Here is a 19538-nt window from a genome sequence, read left to right as displayed (position 1 = left end):
AGATCTCAAGCGCATGGGCGCAAATGGGTTGAATTAAATTGCACGACACCGTCCTCTGGTGGTCAAAACTCAATTTACTGGTGTTACAATAATTTAAAAAAAACAGGCTGTAGTAGTTGTAAGGGAGAAAATATTCGGAGAAAACAGACAAAGTGAAAATGTACTCGTCAAGTTGTGATAATATTTGACTGTTAAATGTTAATACGATTTTAACAATACGATTAAAAGTCCAGTCTTATTAGAATATTTGTAAATTGACCATTCATGACGTATGAATGGGAATATTCACAAACGATATGGTTATGCTGATTGTTAGTGTAAATGTCAATTGTCTTCAATATATATATATATTTGCAGATCCATGTTTTTGTTTCCCAATAAACAGCGGCAGGGTGGCAGCAACGTGTTGCCTGTTGACGGCAGCGGCAGCAAGGGCACTCTAGTGCGCCTGCCTGGGTAAGGCGCATGCGCACTTGTTGACATTTTGAAGTGGCTCCTCTCCGGAGTGTTTGAACAGGAAGGCGGACATGTTGGCCAACCTGCGGAACAAAATCGGGGCATCGTCTGCTGCTTTCCACACATCGGTGACTAAAAACACCCCGGAATCCTCTGCTTGTGCGAGCCGGATCGGAGAAATCACATCGGTGGGACCCGGACACGGTTGACAATCGGTGACAGCGACGGCGGCGGAAGGATTTTTACCGATAAAAAGACTTTCTTGAAATTCGGAAAGAAGCAGAAGTTTTTTCCCCCCCCTCCCGTTCCCCACCACTTCTTTTTTTGAGCTGTCACGATAGTTTTTGTCGCCCTCTCTTGCGATGACATGGGAACGGGCCCGGACTAACTCGGCCGATGTTTTAAATGCATTTTTGTTGTTGTTCGGATGCAGCGACGTTTGAAGCCCTTCTCCGCTGCGGGCATCCTGCGCGGAGGCTGACTAATCTTTGGCCGTCGCGTTGCCCCTGAAAGTTGTTTGCCAGACACATTTGGAGAGGGACTATACTAGACTATAATAACAGAAGATGTGGCTTTTGTACATCCAGCGGAACCTACAACGTTTTATCTCGTGTGCAAGCTCGAGGAGAACGATGTATTGTCTTTAAAAGTTCCCACGAAGAAAGGGGGAAAAAAAACAACAAACGAACATTGGGCTAGCTAGCTAGCGAGCTACCGCTGGCGGCTAACGCTAGCTAGCCATTCCGTTTGCCTCCCTTTTTTGTTCCCTTCAACGCAAGACACGGGGGCGATTTAATTTTTACGCTAAAAATGTCTTCCGGAGAAAGTATGGAGGCTCGGTTTGGAAAAATCGACGCCATGTTGAAGGACCCCAAGTCGGAGATCAACACCGATTGTCTTCTGGTAAGTTTGGAGCCAGCTAGCTCGCTAAGCAGCGAGGCAGCCATTCGGGCTTCAGCTCAAAATTATTTTCGAAAAAGTCTCCCGCAGCTCTGACAGAAAAAAAAATCGAGTACCTCACGTTCTCTCTGAACGTGAGCGTTTTATTCATTACGATTGAAACCTAACGTCTATTTGGCCCTTTTGCTCATTTTAAAAAGAAAACAAACAAGTTTCTACTTTGGGAGAAAAGTTTCCGTTAAGTTGAATCAATGAACAGATTGTGTTGCAGACGTAAGCCTTAAATGTATTCTAGACCGTGCTGACCATGTTACGACTAGAGAGAAACATCTACTATTCTTTAAACAACAAATCACAACCAACTCATAGTGGTTTGTGACGTCATGACCAGCACCCCTAACTAACTTTGACATGTGGGTGGGTGGCAGGCTTGCAAGTGAGTCTCCTTAAATGTGTTTACATACTTGAGCAACCACTATATTAGGCTCATCTACACAATCAAACGAGAGCCAGTACAAAACCAATCTTATGTTTTGGTATCCTTAGAATTGCATGAGTAGTTTTACGAGTTCCTCATGCCGGAACTTTCAAAAGATGAGAGAGCCATGGGGGACTCCAGCGTGGTCTTTTGCTAAGTATTTACATTTAAGTGATTTGCAATATGGACTACTGATACGTGACAATGCATAAGTTGCACGCAAAAAGTAACACTTGTTGCATACGAATCCCCCACCTGCATGTCTTACTGTACATCACGCAAATAAAAGCCACTTGGTCTGTGACCTCCCATCCTGTTGCAGACAGAGCCAATTAAAGTCACCTAAAAGTGTGCACACTGCGTTTTAAATGCGCCCAACCCGCGGGGACTGCTCCCGCTGTCAGCCTTGCACACAAGCTTGTTGTTAACCCACCCCCCTCCCCTTTTTTCCCCCCACCCCCTCGCCGCAATCTGCCTTGATCGATGAATGGAGGCCTTTTGCCGAGCGGCCGCGCGACCCCGCCCACCGTTTAATAAAATTCCATCCTAATCAAATAAGCTCTTGTCTTTGGACCGGCCCCTCGAGATCCCTCGGTGTGTCCCAAAGCAATGGTTGAGACAAGGCAGGCTACTCCGAGGTAGCAGGGTGTGTGCTCCAGCTCTCTTAGCCATAAACCAAAATTATGTGCGCTGAAGACTCATGTTTCTGAAGGCTCATAAAGCAGCCAAGCGTGCTAGCTTATGAGTAATAGCTTCCACCAGAATACTCAATGGTGCTCATTTTCTGTACCTTGAGTGTCTTTGTGAGTAGCGCAGCACTGTTGTGGCTTTTCTGGTCAGAAAGCCCCCCAACCCCCCCCCCCCCCCCCTGCTGTCATTTGTCTTGAGCCTTACAGCTCTGGGCCTATCAAGGCCCGTGTTCCAACATTGTCAGCCTTTATCTCCTAAACCCCTAAATAAACCTTGTGTGGATGGAAGAGGGTCTTATCTGGATAGGCGGGCCCCCCCGTCCTCAATCATGTTCCAGGCAGGCTCCGAAAAGAGGGATCGCAATGGACAAAATTCCTGACATTGTGATGAGGGAGCTCCCTGACATTGGGGCTCGGAGCATTGTCCACTTTGTTGCTTTTGCCAACAGCTGATAGCTCTCCAAGTGAACGTCAGGCCTTTGAACCGGTTCAATCTGAGGATAATGTTGAGATTATCTAGAGACTTTTTTTTTTTGTGCTCTGGTCATCCGTTTACATTTGACCATCTATTCCAATCTGCCAATAAATAGCAGTTTGATCAAGCAACTGTGTTGCACTCTTTAGGTGGAGTGTGTTGATCTTTTGGAAAGAAGTTTGAGGGCTGACTTGTGGCCCAGAGAGGGACCTGTCGGTGCCCGTATTGGAACAATACAGGAGGATGGCTCTTCATGACACGCTAATTTAGTCATGTGCCGACGGCGGATGTCTTTTGTGTTGATTGAAGCGCCGCATATTAAAACTGGTTCTACATGTGCTTAATGTGAGCAATTTATATTGGCTGCTGGACCGCATTTCTACATGGACATTCGTGTTTTTCAAGCAAGTTGAAAACTGAGTTGACAGGCTGGCTGCACTACGATGTGGAGCGGAAATTATCGAGTAAGAAACCTCTCCCACATCCTTTGCAGAATTCTGTAAAAAAAAAAAAAAAAAGAAATGTCTGCCTGCAACTCAGAACTGTAGAGTGGTGCAGTACGCTTGCTAAGAAAGTCTTTCCAATTTCCTATCGAAAAGTCTTTTGAAATGCAATACAAGTGGATGCTTATTAGTCTGCACTGCTAACATGACATTAGCATCAAAAAGGCTCTTCCTCTGTCTGAGCGAGCGCACGGCTGGCTTCAAGTTGGACGCTAGCTAGCATTGCTAATGTTTTTGCGGGCTTCTATTTTCAGCATGCTCAGGAAAGGTTAACATTTTTAGTCACATGCTAAAATGTCCAAAGTTTGAATCAACTGAAAGTGACCTCTCCGAACCTCTTTACTCCCACGGCTGTACACGAGTTGCATTTCACAGCGCCTTCCCTTATTTGAACAACCTTTTTTTCCAGCTAGGTGTTGTCTGCGCTGATAATACAGCTAATAACGAACCGGGTTACAGATGTCAGATTGTGGCCATGTTTGATTCATTTTCATACTTTACTGAAGCGAGAGGAAAAAAAATCCCTTCGCAAGAACAATTCATCTCTCCAAGCGGAAAGTGGATCTGCCCCGTTTTCACTTCAGGTTCCGCACCCCTCAGCTGTTCAGGCCTGGGAAAAAAAACAATCGGCTGAGCCATTTTAGCTTTGCATTCCCTCGACTGGCCCATGATGTGCAGGAATGCATACCAGCTTAATAACAGCGCAATTCTTCCGGGACTGACAGGGTCAACTCTGATGATAGAGCACAAAAAAGTACAAATGAATTGAAAATGAAACAACTCCTGGTGTGACATGGTTATGTGAGAACGTGGCGCACGCATTACATTTTGATGCGCAAACGTTTGTGACAGCGATTCTGTCTGGCTGGGAACTCGCCCCCGTTTTTGCCACCTCGAGGTTGGCTGTCACTACCGGTTATCCACCGCCAAACTTGTAAGCCATGCAGTCTTTCTAGGCAAGCAGGATTTCCTGTCACTTGTTGTTATGTACGCTACCAGCTTTGGCAGTTTTACCATGCGAGACTTTTTTTGGGGGGGGGGTATTTCTTACGTTTTGGCTTCACGTGCTTCGTTGATCTCGAGACAGACAGTCTGCGCAATGGCTCACATGTGGAAAGCATATTGTCTCCAAGAGGTGGCAGAAAAGGGAAGTGACACGTCGGGTCCGCCGCATGCCTGCTGCTGGCATGCGGGACGGGACGGGGATGATGTGGCTGCTGAGTCTCCCATTGGAAAAGTTGAAACGTCTGGAAAAGAGCTTGCGTCGCGTGCAAATTCCTCTCTCGGAAGCTTAAAAGAAATAATTACCATATGTAATGTCAACCGCTTAATGCTGCGCTCTGTGCTTATATTTGCATTTTTTTTCTGGCTCCCTTTATTATTGCGTTTCAGATCATCACACAAGACGTCTTGGGTGCTTGCTTGTTCCCGATGTGTCGCCGCTGGTTTTATTTCCCCACCGTAAAAGCTCATAAGCATTTTGGACCTTAGATGGCTTTTAGCGTTCAAAGTTGCCACTCCTGTATCACGCCTCGCCGATAAAGGACTCCTTATCGGGCTCCTATAGCGCTTAATGACCAGCCAGCCTTCAGTTTCAAGGTGTGTATGTTGGCAGACAAGTACAGTCAACATTTGAAGACTGAGCTGGCCTTTTTTTTTTTCTCCCCCGACTTAATGGACTGGCGATTTCCCCGAGTGTAATCCCCCTGAATCCCAACGTAGATTGCATCGTGGTGGGTCTTGTGTTTACTCACTGCAGATTGTTGTGTAGTTTACTCATAACCACTTGGGGGGGCATAAAGCTTTCATGGCCACCAGAGCATCATCTTTATTTAGTTGGTCGTCCAAGCTCGCTTTTTTGCCAAACGCAGGCTTTCTTTAGCATTTAGCTTAGCTTGGGAACTTTCTAAGGGCACTCTAGTGAATCTAGTGCTGCGCTCATGAATTTTGTAATTAAATCACTTTTGAAATGCTGAGCTGACTAAAATTCCTTTTTTTGCTCCACTGGCCCGACCTGCAGAACTTGTGTCCGACTTTGGCTTCCCATTTGTTGCAGTTGCTTTCATTCACTGCTTGTGAGGCCTCTACCTGGCTCTTTCGTCACGTCGGCGTTTCAGTGGCCTGCTTGTGATTTTCTTTGTTTTTTCCTTCATTTGTTCTCCCACTGGAGCACATGCGCAGACCTCCCTCCCTCCCTCCTCTTTTCCGTCACAGCATTTTAAGCGCTGGCGCGGCGGCGGCGCGCTGTGAAAACAAGCCTGGCTGTATGTGATTCTACTCAACGGGATGGACGTCGCCCCCCCCCCCTTCTTTTTCTTCTTCTTCTCTCCTTCCTTCACTTTTTTTCATGGAGAACTTGTTTGGCCGCATACCTAAAATAGCTTCTCTGACGTGTACGGTCCTGTTATGGAATGTTACTGTGGCTGTCCAGAGTTCTTTGCGGCAGGAAGTTATGCAAACATAACTATGCTGAGTACAGAGCCTTATGATTAGGGTCCTGAAGGACTTGGTTCTCTCCACCTAATTTTTTATTTTTTTTTCCTTCGAGGGGGGACCTCTGTGTAGACTGGCAGAATAGCTTATGGTCTACAACAAGGCACTCTTTTATCCTTTTGCTCTCTCGTGGTTTTACAGCACAACGTAAACACGGTTAGGACAGAGGCAGAGTTGTGTTTTTGCCCTTATGCACCAACGCTGTGTGTTCGGAACTTCATGGTTGGAATCACGCAGAATGAAAGGAACAACACATGATCCAATGCGTCATGTGGCAAACGTGCTACCGTCGCTCTTATGGCACGAGTGTTTTGTCTCCCAGTTTGTGTGCATGGCCCTGATCTCCTGTGTTGAGCTCCAAGCAGGAGCAGCCGCAGCAGCAACACTATTTAAGTGGCTTCCTTGTTTTGTCTGAGCCCCCAATGTGTCAGCAGCGCTCAAGCAACAGTTTAGAAAAGCCATAAATGGCTTTGTAAATGTGTCCATCAAAACATCAATTCTCACTTTGGTGGCAACGCTGACCGAGTATGAATTGCTTGAACATTTGTGTGCTTATTTAGTTTTTAGACATTCTGGATTATGGTAGATTAGACTAAATCCCGCCGCTGTCATTTATGTTAGTCTGAGACGGGGATCATATGGCTGTCACAGAGTTGAAGAGAAATAAAAATAAATAAACATCCCTCGCAGTGACACAATCAGGCAAATTTGTGCAACGTTCAGGAAACTGCTCGGCGGTTGCAGCCGCTTGTGCTTTTGCTATTGCTAGCACCACCCTGCTCCGTCCCTCACTCATCAAAAGCTACTTAGTTGCTTCACATGCTTGAATTAGAAACCACCATGAGAAGTGAAGCTAGATTTTCATGCATTTCTGTGACTCTTTTGTTTTTGCAGGCCAGCAGTATGAAGTATTGAGAGAGAGACGTTTTCATGTACATAAACCTCCTCGTCTTCTTTCTCCTCACAGGACGGCCTTGATGCTCTGGTGTACGACCTGGACTTTCCTGCCCTGAGGAAAAACAAGAGCATTGACAACTTCTTGAATAGATGTGAGTAGTCTTCCATCTCCCATCCAGCAGGCCCCGCCCCCTACGTGTGTGATGCGTTCTTTTGGGGTCACCGCCTCTATGCAGGATTGGACACAATAGGTGTCTGCTGCTTAGTGTACTTAACAAAGGGCCTTTTGTGAATTCCTGCCGACCTACATGATGCCCATCGCTTGCTTTTTATTTTTGATGCCATCGTTACATGAGGAGGTCATTTGATATCACATTAGCAACCTTTGGTGAATTGCTTCATTCTTAGCATGTTATCATAAAATACTATTCTTTACTGTACCATTTGTAATCCATTGTTCAATGTAACTTTGCCACATGGATAACATGGCGGCGAGTCTTGTTAAAAAACAAAAACATGTACAGATAAAACACATTGACAGGCCTCCAATTCCCAACTGGAGGACACGCAGAAAAACCACATCCGTCGTTAGCTGATTGTGAAGGCCATTCCGGCCACTGCGGCCTTTAAACATTTGATCAGGCACAGAGACAGCGATTGGATGTTTCCTATTTGAATTTCAAGCCAAGTTTCTCCAAAGCCTTAGGCAAGAACTGTCATTAGTCATCCCTTCAATTCTTTTTTGCGCCAGCACTGTAGTACGCATCCGAGTGGAGTGACATCATTGACGGATATGGACTAATGCGCCGGCCGGCCGGTTGGTGCGCCTTACGTTGCCTGAGGGGCTGTCTTCTATTAATTCTCTTCCCGTTCTTTCCTCACTGATCACATTAGCTCCATTCGCTTGCTTGCTTGTGCACAGTCAAATGTATTTCCTGTAACGCATAGTTGCAACAGCAGCACCTGCTGGGATTTCACCAATGGTGGGAAATGACTCATTCCAAAATATTTTTGTGCAACAGCCCAGACTTTTATGCGTGTTTAATTTGGATGCCTTGCCATGCCAGTTCCCATTACCGGACCTAAACTTGGCCATTCTTCAACCAACTTGGCAACTTGGTTTCCTTTTAAGGAGAGCGAGCGTGCATACCGACCATTGAGCCAAATTTGCGCATTTCAACAAAGGCCATATTCTCGGATGTTACCTCCCAAAAAATATCCAGAGCTATGCTCTTGTGGTGTTCCCCTCATGGCTGCTATTTATTAAATGACAGCATTTCTTTAAAATGTAAAAAAAAAAAAAAAAAAAGACAGCCATTTTGAATTTTTGTGTAATGGACAGAGCACACCAGCTTAATGTAATCAATAAAGATGCTCATCTTGAAAATGTTTTTCTCATCTTTTTTCTTTTTGTTTTTTTCCCCCACAGATAAGGATACCATTAGTAAAATCCGTGACCTGCGGATGAAAGCCGAAGACTATGAGGTGGTCAAAGTCATAGGGAGAGGCGCATTTGGGGAGGTGCAGCTGGTAAGTTCACACCCTTCAACCTCAAAACGTTGGCATGGTCTTAATTGATTAGAAACTGTGTTGTATGAAATATGTGCAATGGGACGTTCTGAATGAGCTGAACATTTTGAGGTTGGAACGGTTTGAACCTGTTGAGAAATGTAAACAAGAGAGAACTAAACAAAGAAAAAAATGGAGGCTTCACTGAAAAGGTCGTTTTATATTTTATTAGGATATATTTTTTTTATTATTATTTGCTATGTTTTCACCAGGTGAGGCACAAAGCCACGTGCAAAGTGTACGCCATGAAGTTACTGAGCAAGTTTGAGATGATCAAAAGGTCAGACTCGGCTTTCTTTTGGGAGGAGAGGGACATCATGGCCTTTGCCAACAGCTCCTGGGTGGTGCAGGTCTGTCCGTCCGTCCCCGTCGCCCAACACCATCTTTGCAGTCTGGCTAACGTACGCCTTGCCTTCTCTCGCTCCTCTTCTCCTGCCCGCAGCTTTTTTTTGCATTCCAAGACGACCGCTACCTCTACATGGTGATGGAATACATGCCCGGCGGCGACTTGGTCAACCTGATGAGCAATTACGACGTCCCGGAGAAGTGGGCTCGATTTTATACGGCCGAGGTGGTGCTGGCGCTGGACGGCATCCACGCCATGGGCTTCATTCATAGGTATCAAAACTCCGACAGTGCTCAAAGGGTGTCCGGCATAGCGTTCATTCACCGTCCCCATTTGGCTTGCTTTGCAGGGACGTGAAGCCCGACAACATGTTGCTGGACAAAGTGGGCCACTTGAAACTGGCAGATTTTGGCACCTGCATGAAAATGAACAAGGTTTGTCGAAAGGAACAGTGTTGATTTTGCACAGCAAGATGTTCACGGCGGCGCCTGCTCTTTTAGGACGGCATGGTACGATGCGACACGGCGGTGGGAACGCCGGACTACATATCGCCCGAGGTACTGAAATCCCAGGGAGGAGACGGCTACTACGGCAGGGAGTGCGACTGGTGGTCGGTGGGAGTCTTTCTGTATGAAATGCTTGTTGGTGAGTCGGTGGCACGTCGCCGCCGCCCTGCTCGGTGGCGCCAACGTATCGTCATTTGGCAAACTTGCTCTTTCAGGCGATACGCCGTTCTACGCCGACTCGCTGGTGGGCACCTACAGCAAAATAATGAACCACAAAAACGCGCTGACTTTCCCAGACGACAGCGACATCTCCAATGACGCCAAGAACCTCATCTGTGCCTTCCTGACGGACCGGTAACCCACGTCAAACATCGAAATATTGTTCAGTCGAATTGAGACCGAGCAGTGTTTTCCCACCAACAGGGAGGTCCGCCTGGGCCGGAACGGTGTGGATGAGATCAAGAGGCACCCATTCTTCAAGAATGATCAGTGGACGTGGGAGAACATCAGAGACGGTGAGAGAGCCAGCACTATGATTAGCGCGCCACGTTGCTCTTCAGACTGATCATTGACAGCGTCCAGGTCAATAAACGGCAACGTCAGTGCTCTGAGATTAGACCCGTGGCAAATCCCGCAGCTGTAGTCCGCTCTTAACTGGGTTTATATTTAATTCTTGACTCAGCCAAAGTCAGCGCTTTGCCGCTGACGGGCGCCACTGGACTCAACTGGCTTTTCAAATGCGCTAAACTAGCGCAACAGTGTCGATCATTCTGGCATAACAACAAAATTGCCTTTACTGTAAAGCCAGCGTGGTAACGCTTGTGTCTTTTTAGCGGCTGCCCCAGTGGTGCCCGAGTTGAGCAGTGACGTGGACACCAGTAACTTTGATGACATAGAAGAGGACCGAGGCGAAGAAGAGACTTTTCCCATACCAAAGGCCTTTGTGGGCAACCAGCTTCCCTTTGTGGGCTTCACTTACTACAGCAATCAACAGTAGGAGTTTCCCCGCTTTGCATGACTTCAAAAGCCTGAACGTGTAGCAATTCTGATCATCCGTACTTTTGCCTTGCAGTCCGTTGCGCAGCTCCACGTGTGCCTCAAAGACAAGCGACAAACGTAGCAGCTCCACAAAGGAGGACAGAAGTCACGTGAGTGTCGCTCGCGTCTGTGCTCGGGACTTCTGACCGTTCCATGACGTTGATTTTTCCGTTTAGTTGGAGAATCTGCAGAAAAGAGTCTACCAGCTGGAGGAGCAGCTCCACAGTGAGATGCAGCTGAAGGATGAGTTGGAGCAGAAATGCAGGTAACGCCATCACATTGGGGACAGAGCTGCAGTAGCACGCAGTCGTGTGTTATGACAAAGAAAGTAGTGGCGGTGCGTTCATCAAAATGTCAATACAATGCCGCCTTCTGATCTCTCCACCAGGACCTCAAGCACCAAGATTGAAAAGATCATGAAAGAGCTGGACGAGGAGGTGAAATCCCACTGTGTTGTCTCTTCACATCGGAATGCTATCGATAATAAACTGAATTGGATTTTTTGTAACGGTGCTTTTTTTTTAATTTTGTCTTCCGCAGGCCAACTTGAGGAAAAGCGTGGAAGCCAGCATGTCCCTGCTGGAGAAGGATAAGATCATGATGCAGCACAGATTTACAGAGTACCAAAGAAAAGCCGACCAGGAGGCAGAGAAGCGACGCAATTTGGAGAATGAGGGTGAGGACTGGGGGAAGAGAAAAAAAGTGCTGTTGTAATACCCGTCGGTGAGTTCACGTGTTTTCCTCGCAGTGTCGACCCTGAAGGAGCAACTTGAAGACATGAGGAAGATCAGCCAGAATTCGCAGGCCTCCAACGATAAGATTGCTCAGCTTCAGAGTCAGGTAAGCGTGCTTTTCCTGCTCTCAAAAAGGACTATTAATTATGGTCGGTCGCTCCCTCCGGTGTCAGCTGGAGGAGGCCAACGACCTCCTGCGTGCCGAATCGGACACGGCAGCGAGGCTTCGCAAGAATCACACGGAGGTGGGCAAGTCCATGAGCCATCTGGAAAGTTTGAACCGCGAGCTGCAGGAGCGGAGCCGTGCCGCCGAAGGCGAGAAGGCCCAGCTGGAGAAGGAACTCCTGCTACTCCAGAGCACCTTGGACTCGGAGAGGAGGAACTACAGCCAAGACTCTGAGGAAATCCGCGAGCTGCAGGGTAACCCGCCGACGCCGTCAATCGGCAATCGTCATTCCCAACACGCGACTAGTCTTGATGTCTCGTTTCCCCTTTTAGCGAGAATACTGGGGCTGCAGGAGGACAACAAAAACTTGAAGCTCACTGTCTCCAAGGTGGAGGCAGAACGCAAACAGGCTCAGGAGAGAAGCAATAACTTGGAGAAGGTACACAAGCACCTACATTTGAGAGGAATTGGGACTTTATCTGTTTTTCCGTTGTTTCATGCAGGATAAGAACAACCTGGAGATTGACCTCAACTACAAACTGAAGACCCTGCAGCAACGGCTGGAGCAGGAGCAGACTGAACACCGGGTGACGCGCGCACAACTGACTGACAAATACGAGTCCATCGAGGAGGCCAAGTCGGCCGCCATGAACGGTACGCTCGTCGCCTTTCCGAGATATGACCGACAACGTTTGTGATTGTGTCAACGCCGGCCCCCTCAGCTGTTCAAGTGAAGATGTCTGAGGAGAACGGGGCGAGGATGCGAGCGGAGAGTCGGGTGGTGGAAGTGGAGAAGCAGTGCTCCATGCTGGAGTTTGACCTCAAGCAGTCGGTGCAGAAGATGGAGCAGCTGATGAAGCAGAAGGAAAGGCTGGAGGACGACGTGAGTGGACCGATGCCGTCTCGGCCGCGTCCTGCCTCCTATTGACATTTCATCTGCCGCTCAGGTGAAGACTCTCAAGATAAAGGCGGAGCAGGAGTCCAGCAAGCGGGTGCTGGCGCAGAATGAGTTGAAGGGACGGCTGCAGGAGGTGGATCGGCTCCGGTGCTCGGAGAAGCAGCTCAAGCAGGAGATCAACGCGGCGCTGGAGAGCAAACGCTCTTTGGAGTTTCAACTTGCGCAGCTGACAAAGTGAGTCAGTCCCTCAAATGATGGCCGTCCTCTTCTCCTGGCTGTAATGCTCTTTGCGAGTCAAACTGCTGTTTGCTAATAAGTGCTATTATTTGGGCTTACTACGCCAAAGCTGATCGGCGACAGTGTCAGCCTGGATTAAACTTTAATCTGAGTGCTGTTACTTGATTGCTAATCCCGTCATTTGCTCGCCGAGCTCGGAAAGCGAGCGGCCTCCCGTGCGTGACGAGCGCTTAAAAGTGCTTTGCTCGCTGTGTTCGCCAGGCAATACAGAGGCAACGAAGGACAGATGAGGGAACTTCAGGACCAGCTCGAGGCCGAACAGTATTTTTCTGTAAGTATCGGATGCCTTAGTTGGGGGGGGACCCTCTGACTCATGGTATTTCTGCCCTTTCCCTTCAGACGCTTTACAAAACTCAGGTCAAAGAGCTCAAAGAGGAAATAGAAGAAAGGAACCGGCAGGTACAAGAAGCTCATAAAAAGGCGCAGGAACTGTGCAGTGAAAGGTAAGCGTGCGTCAAGTCAAAGATAAAGACGACATGCAAAGTTGTAATTGCTTCCTTATGCAAAGTTGTAATTGCGTCTTTCCCCCGAAGGGAGTCCCTGTCCGCCCAGCTGGATCTGACGGTGACAAAAGCCGAGTCGGAGCAGCTGGCGCGGGCGCTGCAGGAGGAGCAGTACTTTGAGCTCAGCCAAGAAAGCAAAAAGAGCCTCACCAGGCACAAGCAGGAGCTCGTGGATAAGGAGGCCACAATTGCACGAGTGAGCACAATGTCTTGGACTCCTCTTATGCAGGATGTATGGTTGTCTATCAATCCTTTTGTTGCTCTGCAGCTTGAGGAGTCCTATCAAAATCTCACCAAAGATGTGGAGAGTCTCGCTAAAGAGAAGGCAGAGTTGAGCGAAAAGCTTAGCACTCAGGAAGAAGGTACTCCATTTGATTTTTTTTCGTATACGTGTATGGAAAAAGTCTAAACGCATAAACTCGCTCGGCCTTTTGTCCTCTCAGAGTATGCTGCTCAGAAGGAGGAGATCACAAATTCAATCAAGGCCAACTATGAGAAGGTCCTCAACACAGAGCGGACTCTCAAGACCCAGGTAAGGAGGGAGAACTATCCCCCACCCCCCCACCCTTTTTTTTTTTCTTCTGTGGAGCGCACATGGATTGATTCATGTTAAATCCATGGCTCAGGCAAATTTGCGTCATTACTATTGATCAGGTTTAACGTTTGTAATTGTTAGCCCGGACCTCTCCCAACCGACTATCATTTGGGAAAAAAAACTGAATTGTGCCTTCTTTGGTTATTTCCAACCTGTCCATCAGGCGGTGAACAAGCTGGCAGAGATCATGAACCGCAAGGACATGAAGCTGGACCAGAAGAAGAAGGGCAGCACGGCCGACCTGCGCAAGAAGGAGAAGGAGAACCGCAAGCTGCAGCTGGAGCTCAACCAGGAGAAGGAGAAGTTCAACCACATGGCCATCAAGTATCAGAAGGAGCTGAGCGAGATGCAGGCAGTCAGTTCAAAATTGCCTTGTAGCATTTCCTCAAAGACGGGAAGCAATTGTATTCAAGTGCGCCGCCGCCTTCCCCGCAGCAACTGGCCGAGGAGTGCACGTATCGCAACGAGCTCCAGATGCAGCTGGACAGCAAGGAGAGCGACATCGAGCAACTGCGCGAGAAGCTTAACGACCTGCAGCAACGCATGGACAACTCCAGCATCACCAGCTTGCTGACGGACGAGACGGACAGCAACATCGCGGGTAAGTACGGCTGGCTGGAGGGAAGTCCAGTGCAAAACTGCTGTTGTTGCGGGTTTTTCTTTTGGGACCAAAGAATTGAACAATCATGTCCAAAACCCAATCGGCAATCCCTAAACACAAAGAGAAATGATGCAAGACTGAACAAAATATACCGAAATCACGCGTGAAGTTCCTCAGTGTGTAACTTTCCAGTGTGGTGTTTTTTTTCCACCCCGCCCGCTAGCCCGCCCGCTCGGGTAAAAAGCACCGACAGATTCCGTATCAGTTTTCCTTGAAACGATGCCTGTGGTTAAAGCCCTCTCTTTCTCTCTCTCTCTCCATTTCCCCCCTTTCTTCACGTCTAGTCGTCACTCTTCCTCTCTTTGTAACTTCTATTCCTTTCCCTCTGTGAGTAACCGAGCGGAGTTTTTGCCTGGCCTGGCCTGTATGTGCCGCTGCCGCTGCTGTTCTGTTCTGTTGTTGTGGTGCCCTTTCCTTGGTTTCCTTTTTTTTTTTTTTTTTTTTAGTGCTCTTTAGACCAACTGAAACCTGATTTTAAGAGTGAGGATTTTTTTTTTTTTTTTTTAATAAGTGGGATGGTTCCTGTGAGTGATTTTTCTTTTTTTTTTCTTTTCAATCCAGTACGCCGAGTCATGAGCCTTAACGTTTTTGTTGTCGTTGGGTTCTCCCAGCACTTAACACTTTGGTTTTTGTTGGCATGCTCAAAACAGAAATGCCGCTTGGACTGGAACGCTTCCTTCCGTCACATCACAATACACCTCACATTTAGGCTGGAGGTCCGAGCAAAACATCAGAATTGTGTTACCTTTTCAATTCACAGCCTGAGCAATGGAGGGAAACGGTGTCACTCGTGATAACCAAAGTGTAGCTTTTGTCACCGGACAACATGCCTATTGTCTTCTCTTGCATGGAATATCTTAACTGCCCTCTAAAGTGGTGAAAAGCTGGCACTTAATTAACCTTTTTTTGCTTCCACCCAACTTAAGTTTTGCATGGCCCGCTTCAACGTCGCCCTCGAACGGGCCGTACGTTTGGTGCGTAACGTTCTCCCACCTGCTCTGCTTTTACAGAATCCAGACTGGAGGGCTGGCTCTCTATACCTAACCGCACAAATATCAAGCGATACGGCTGGAAGAAGCAGGTATGCGTCGGCGCTTCCTGGGACTTGCCGGCCGGCCGCCGTCTTTGTCCGTCTCATTGCCGTGTTCTTGCAGTACGTCGTGGTGAGCAGCAAAAAGATTTTGTTCTACAACGACGAGCAAGAAAAGGAGCAGTCCAATCCTTCCATGGTACTAGATATCGAGTAAGTCACCTGGCGAGTATTCAAACGTACGCGGAATGTTCATGGTGGTCACCAGTTGAAATTGTCGCCTGCAGCAAACTGTTTCACGTGAGACCGGTCACGCAAGGAGACGTGTACCGAGCCGAGACTGAAGAGATTCCGAGAATATTCCAGGTATTCCGGGCCCTTTCCTCCACTTTTTGTTTTCTCTTTTTTTTCCCCAGTCCCAAAAAAAAGTTTTAAGTTATTTATTGCCACTCCTAATTGAAATGGAACCAAGAGAACGGTGATCATCGTGAGCCATCCGCTTTCAGATCCTCTACGCCAACGAGGGCGAGTGCAGGAAAGAGGCCGACGTGGAGACGGTTCCGCAGGGTGACAAGAACTGCCTGCCTCACAAAGGTCACGAGTTCATCCCCACCCTCTACCACTTTCCCTCCAACTGCGAAGCTTGCTCCAAGCCGCTGTGGCACGTCTTCAAGCCGCCGCCGGCGCTCGAGTGCCGCCGATGCCACGTCAAGTGCCACAAGGACCACCTGGACAAGAAGGAGGACGTCATCGCCCCTTGCAAAGGTAAAGTCGGCCAGCGCAAGTAAAGGTTTTTCGGGGGCAGTTCGGCGCCCAACGCAATTCGTTTGGGCTTTCGCAGTAAACTACGACGTGACCTCGGCCCGCGACATGCTCCTGCTGGCTCGGACCCAAGACGAGCAGAAGAAGTGGATCGGCCATCTTGGAAAGAAGATCCCCAAAACCCCGCCGAGCACGTTTTCCAGGGCGTCGCCACGCTCCATGTCCACTCGGCCTGGACCCAACCAGTCCTTCCGCAAAAACCCTAAAAGCAACACGGCGAAACTGAGGTAACACTTTTGTTAAGATAAATCCTCCAAACGTGTTCCATCAATGCGTTACCGAATGATTTTCACGCTCAATTAATTTCCTCCCATGTTGGCCGGCTAGTCAAAAGAAATGTTGTTCGAAAAAAGTCCATATATTTTGCTTAAGCCTTGTACTTCAATAATAATGCCACTATTGACGAAAATGCATATTGGCTCAAAGTTGGCTCATAACATCGAGCAGGGGAGTCGGTCGATTCACTCTGTGCTAGCTTTAGCCCTAGCTTTAGCTACATCCTTTCACACTCGCCCACAGACCTTTCGTGATGAAAGTGAGCGTGCGCAACCGCTGTCGTCCGTGTCTTGCCCCGGCGTGAGACTACCGAGTGGTGCCGGAGTCAAGTCACATGACCTGCTTGCTGTCTTGTCTCCTCCTGTGTTGTAGCCGAGCGCAGTCCAGCTTCCACGCGGCAGACGCAACATCCAGCACTTGTTGACAGGAGACGCTTCGCAAAAGTGTGCATGTGTTTGTTTTCAAAAAGTCTATTTATTGTTCTTATGAAGATTATTAACTGGGCGTTTGTGCTCGCGTTGTTGGTTGGTCGCTCGCTCGCTCGCCGCCTTCAGCTCACACGTGGGGATTCTTCTGCTCTTGACACTGAGGCTGAATTTACACTTCCGATCCAAGTGGCCAATCCAGATCTAATGCCTATATCAGATGTTCTGGGGGGGGGGGACTCTCCATTTCCATGTACATTTCAAGTGCCATACCGTGTTTCGTGTCCGTGTTTACACTGGTGCATCACCAAAATTCCACGTAAATAATTCCACAAGTGTCAAGTTAGATTTAGACGGGTTGAGAAAATAGAATTTGGGTCACTTGAATCAAGCGGTGTAAATCCAGCTGGGTGTTGTTCGGCGAGACTAACTGGCGCACATCAAACGTTTTTGTATTATTTTGTATTATTATTTATGTTGTTGAAGGGTTTTCCTCTTGTGTGGGTTACTAACCCTCCTCAAGATATTTTTTTTTGGTCCCCTTTACTGGACACCTGTCTCTGCTCTTTCTTGCAGCTAACCGTCTCGACCGTCGGACTTGTTTTTCCCCTGGACTATTGTGTACTTTCCCCCCTCTTTGTTCATCCTCAAACGAGGACAACATGTTGACAGTCACGTTAGCAAAGAAGACGTTATGGAGCCGCCCCTGTCCCTACTCTGCAAATGGTCATCACCACATTTCCACAAGAAAATGGCGCCTGAAAGCAGGAGATGACACGCGGAGATTTCTATCCGACATCGTTTGGGGCTCTTTGTTCAGATTTAAGGTACTGTCATCCAGGGGTTGCAGTTGTGCCGTGAGTGCTTGTATCTCAGGGCTGGGGAAATAGAAGAAGAAAAAAAAATGCCTGACAAGATCCTTAAACACAAGGAGACTTTCGTTTCTGGTGGATAAATGCGACTGATGCCTTCATCTAATCTTCTCTGGCTCTGCCCCTCCTCCCCTTTTTTTTAATTTTTTTTTTTATAAAATTCTTATTACTCTCCAAGTCAGGTTATCAGGTTTGGAAACAAGAGTATTGGGACACGAGTATTAGATGTATTGAATAAGATCATCATTTAAATCTATGCATTATTTTATTATTATTCTAATTATTTTTATTGCTCCCAAGCCATAAAGGAAACTTCCATTGTAATGGCGTATAGGAGTCCCTAAAACCTCCATCACTTTTTTTTCTGTTTATTTGGTACATTGTCTCCTGTGTTATATATATTTTTCTTGCTTGTATTGTTTTTTTTTTTTTTTTTTTTAATGTATTGCCTTACATTGGTTCCTAGATAAATGGTTCAAAAAGGAAAAACATTAAGTTAACAAATGTTAAACTGCACTGTTTGAATTGTAAATTATTTGAAGAAGACTAAACAGGTGTAGCATTTTGCCCACCTAGTGCCTTAATAACCTTTAAATATTGATTTTACTGCCATATCTGTTTTTTTCTTCCTCCTTCCAAAACCAGACAAATCATAACGCTTCCATTTTTTTTTAATTTTTTTTTTTTTTATTAAATTGCCATACATATTGCAACTTGGTTTGAGTATGCAGAGCAGGGGTGGGCAACATACACACATTTGACCGGCCCCTAAACATTTTAATACAGAAATATTAATAAGATCTTTTATTTTAGGATTGTAAATTTTTTAAGACCCTCAAAAGTCTTTAGTGAAAGGGTTCCACCACCTTTGATTGACCCTAAAAAGTCTTTAGTGAAAGGGTTCCACCACCTTTGATTTCCAGAAAAAAATAGATGACCTCTTTTGGACATATTGCAATGGCATTGGCATGAAAAAATAATAGTAACAATTTATTTTTATTTTTTTAAATGTCCCCCTATACTCAATTTATTTGACACTTTTTGGGATTGTGTACCGCAACACATGTCAACACCTAAAGCGGCCAAGGCCCATTTAGTGGAAACACCCCCCTCTGCAATGTAAATAATAAGAGAGCCATATGTATTATGGAATACCTCTGCAACTTTTTTTTTTTTTTTTTACAAAAAAAATCAAACAAAACCTTTTTCCCCCCGTTGAGTTAAGAGAAAAAAAGCACTGGAACTCTGATATACTCTGGTATTGGATAATAACTTGCATGGTTTATTTGCATTGGAGTCCGCACTGATGGATATGTCAATAAACATATCTTTATCGTTCACTGTAGACTCTCTCTCTTCAATGGCAATGGCACTCTATAATTGCACAGGAAAATATATTTGGAAGGGCAATATAGATTTTTAATAAATGGCATTGAGGGGAAAAAAAGGTGTATATTTTCAAAGAGAAAATAATGCATTTTCAAAAAGGACTGTAGTTTCAGTGAAGTATTTCAAGGGTGCAAAAAGTATCAAGTGGTGTATTCTGATGAAAGGTGGACTTGAGGGAAAGTAACGAATAATTTAAAAGTATTTCGAAGGAAAAGGTATGTTCGAGAGGGGAAATAGATGTTCAAGTGACATGGAACTGTGTTGTATATGAGAAAAATGGGTAGTCTGGGGAACAAATTTATACCCCGTTAAAAAAAATCCCTTTTTTTTTTCTTTTTTAGTCCCACCCAAAAAATGGAACTGCCTTTTTTAGACGGTGCTGTATTTTTTTATAATGTATATTTGTATTTCTTGGATAATAATAAAAAAAAAAATTGAATGTTTGGTTATATTATCCGGGATTTATTTTTTTCTTACTGTTCATACCAGTAATTTGGGGGATTATTTCGTGCTATCTGCT

General features: G+C 46.5%; 1 protein-coding gene across 2 annotated transcripts; it reads left to right on the top strand.

The window, feature by feature from the left end:
* Nucleotides 1-458: 458 nt before the first annotated feature.
* Nucleotides 459-18969, top strand: rock1 (Rho-associated, coiled-coil containing protein kinase 1). 2 transcript variants are annotated; one of them, XM_061294444.1, is made up of 34 exons: nt 459-1359; nt 6962-7043; nt 8321-8421; nt 8673-8810; nt 8903-9078; nt 9156-9240; nt 9307-9451; nt 9528-9666; nt 9736-9827; nt 10146-10305; nt 10385-10460; nt 10527-10615; nt 10739-10787; nt 10891-11026; nt 11099-11190; nt 11258-11504; nt 11583-11689; nt 11754-11904; nt 11973-12133; nt 12198-12382; nt 12647-12716; nt 12785-12888; nt 12979-13144; nt 13217-13310; nt 13392-13480; nt 13707-13898; nt 13979-14144; nt 15215-15285; nt 15359-15447; nt 15522-15600; nt 15741-15999; nt 16076-16283; nt 16705-16775; nt 17334-18969. In XM_061294444.1, exons 1-33 carry the CDS (start codon nt 1267-1269, stop codon nt 16754-16756), a joined length of 4143 nt encoding a protein of 1380 aa, XP_061150428.1. In that variant the 5' UTR covers nt 459-1266; the 3' UTR covers nt 16757-16775; nt 17334-18969. The 2 variants fall into 2 exon arrangements, with proteins under 2 accessions (XP_061150428.1, XP_061150429.1); XM_061294445.1 differs by lacking the exon at nt 16705-16775 and having other exon boundaries at nt 460-1359.
* Nucleotides 18970-19538: the final 569 nt, after the last annotated feature.

The sequence above is a fragment of the Syngnathus typhle genome, linkage group LG13 (genome assembly GCF_033458585.1).
Source record: "Syngnathus typhle isolate RoL2023-S1 ecotype Sweden linkage group LG13, RoL_Styp_1.0, whole genome shotgun sequence".
Taxonomy (NCBI): domain Eukaryota; kingdom Metazoa; phylum Chordata; class Actinopteri; order Syngnathiformes; family Syngnathidae; genus Syngnathus; species Syngnathus typhle.
This window is presented reverse-complemented; position numbering and strand designations above follow the sequence as displayed.

Excerpts from the sequence above, each read along its gene's own strand:
- rock1 (XM_061294444.1), top strand. The coding sequence starts at position 1,267 with ATGTCTTCCGGAGAAAGTATGGAGGCTCGGTTTGGAAAAATCGACGCC. Across the intron at positions 1,360-6,961 it reads TCAACACCGATTGTCTTCTG|GACGGCCTTGATGCTCTGGT; the intron begins GTAAGTTTGGAG and ends TTCTCCTCACAG. Across the intron at positions 11,690-11,753 it reads GAAGCAATAACTTGGAGAAG|GATAAGAACAACCTGGAGAT; the intron begins GTACACAAGCAC and ends TGTTTCATGCAG.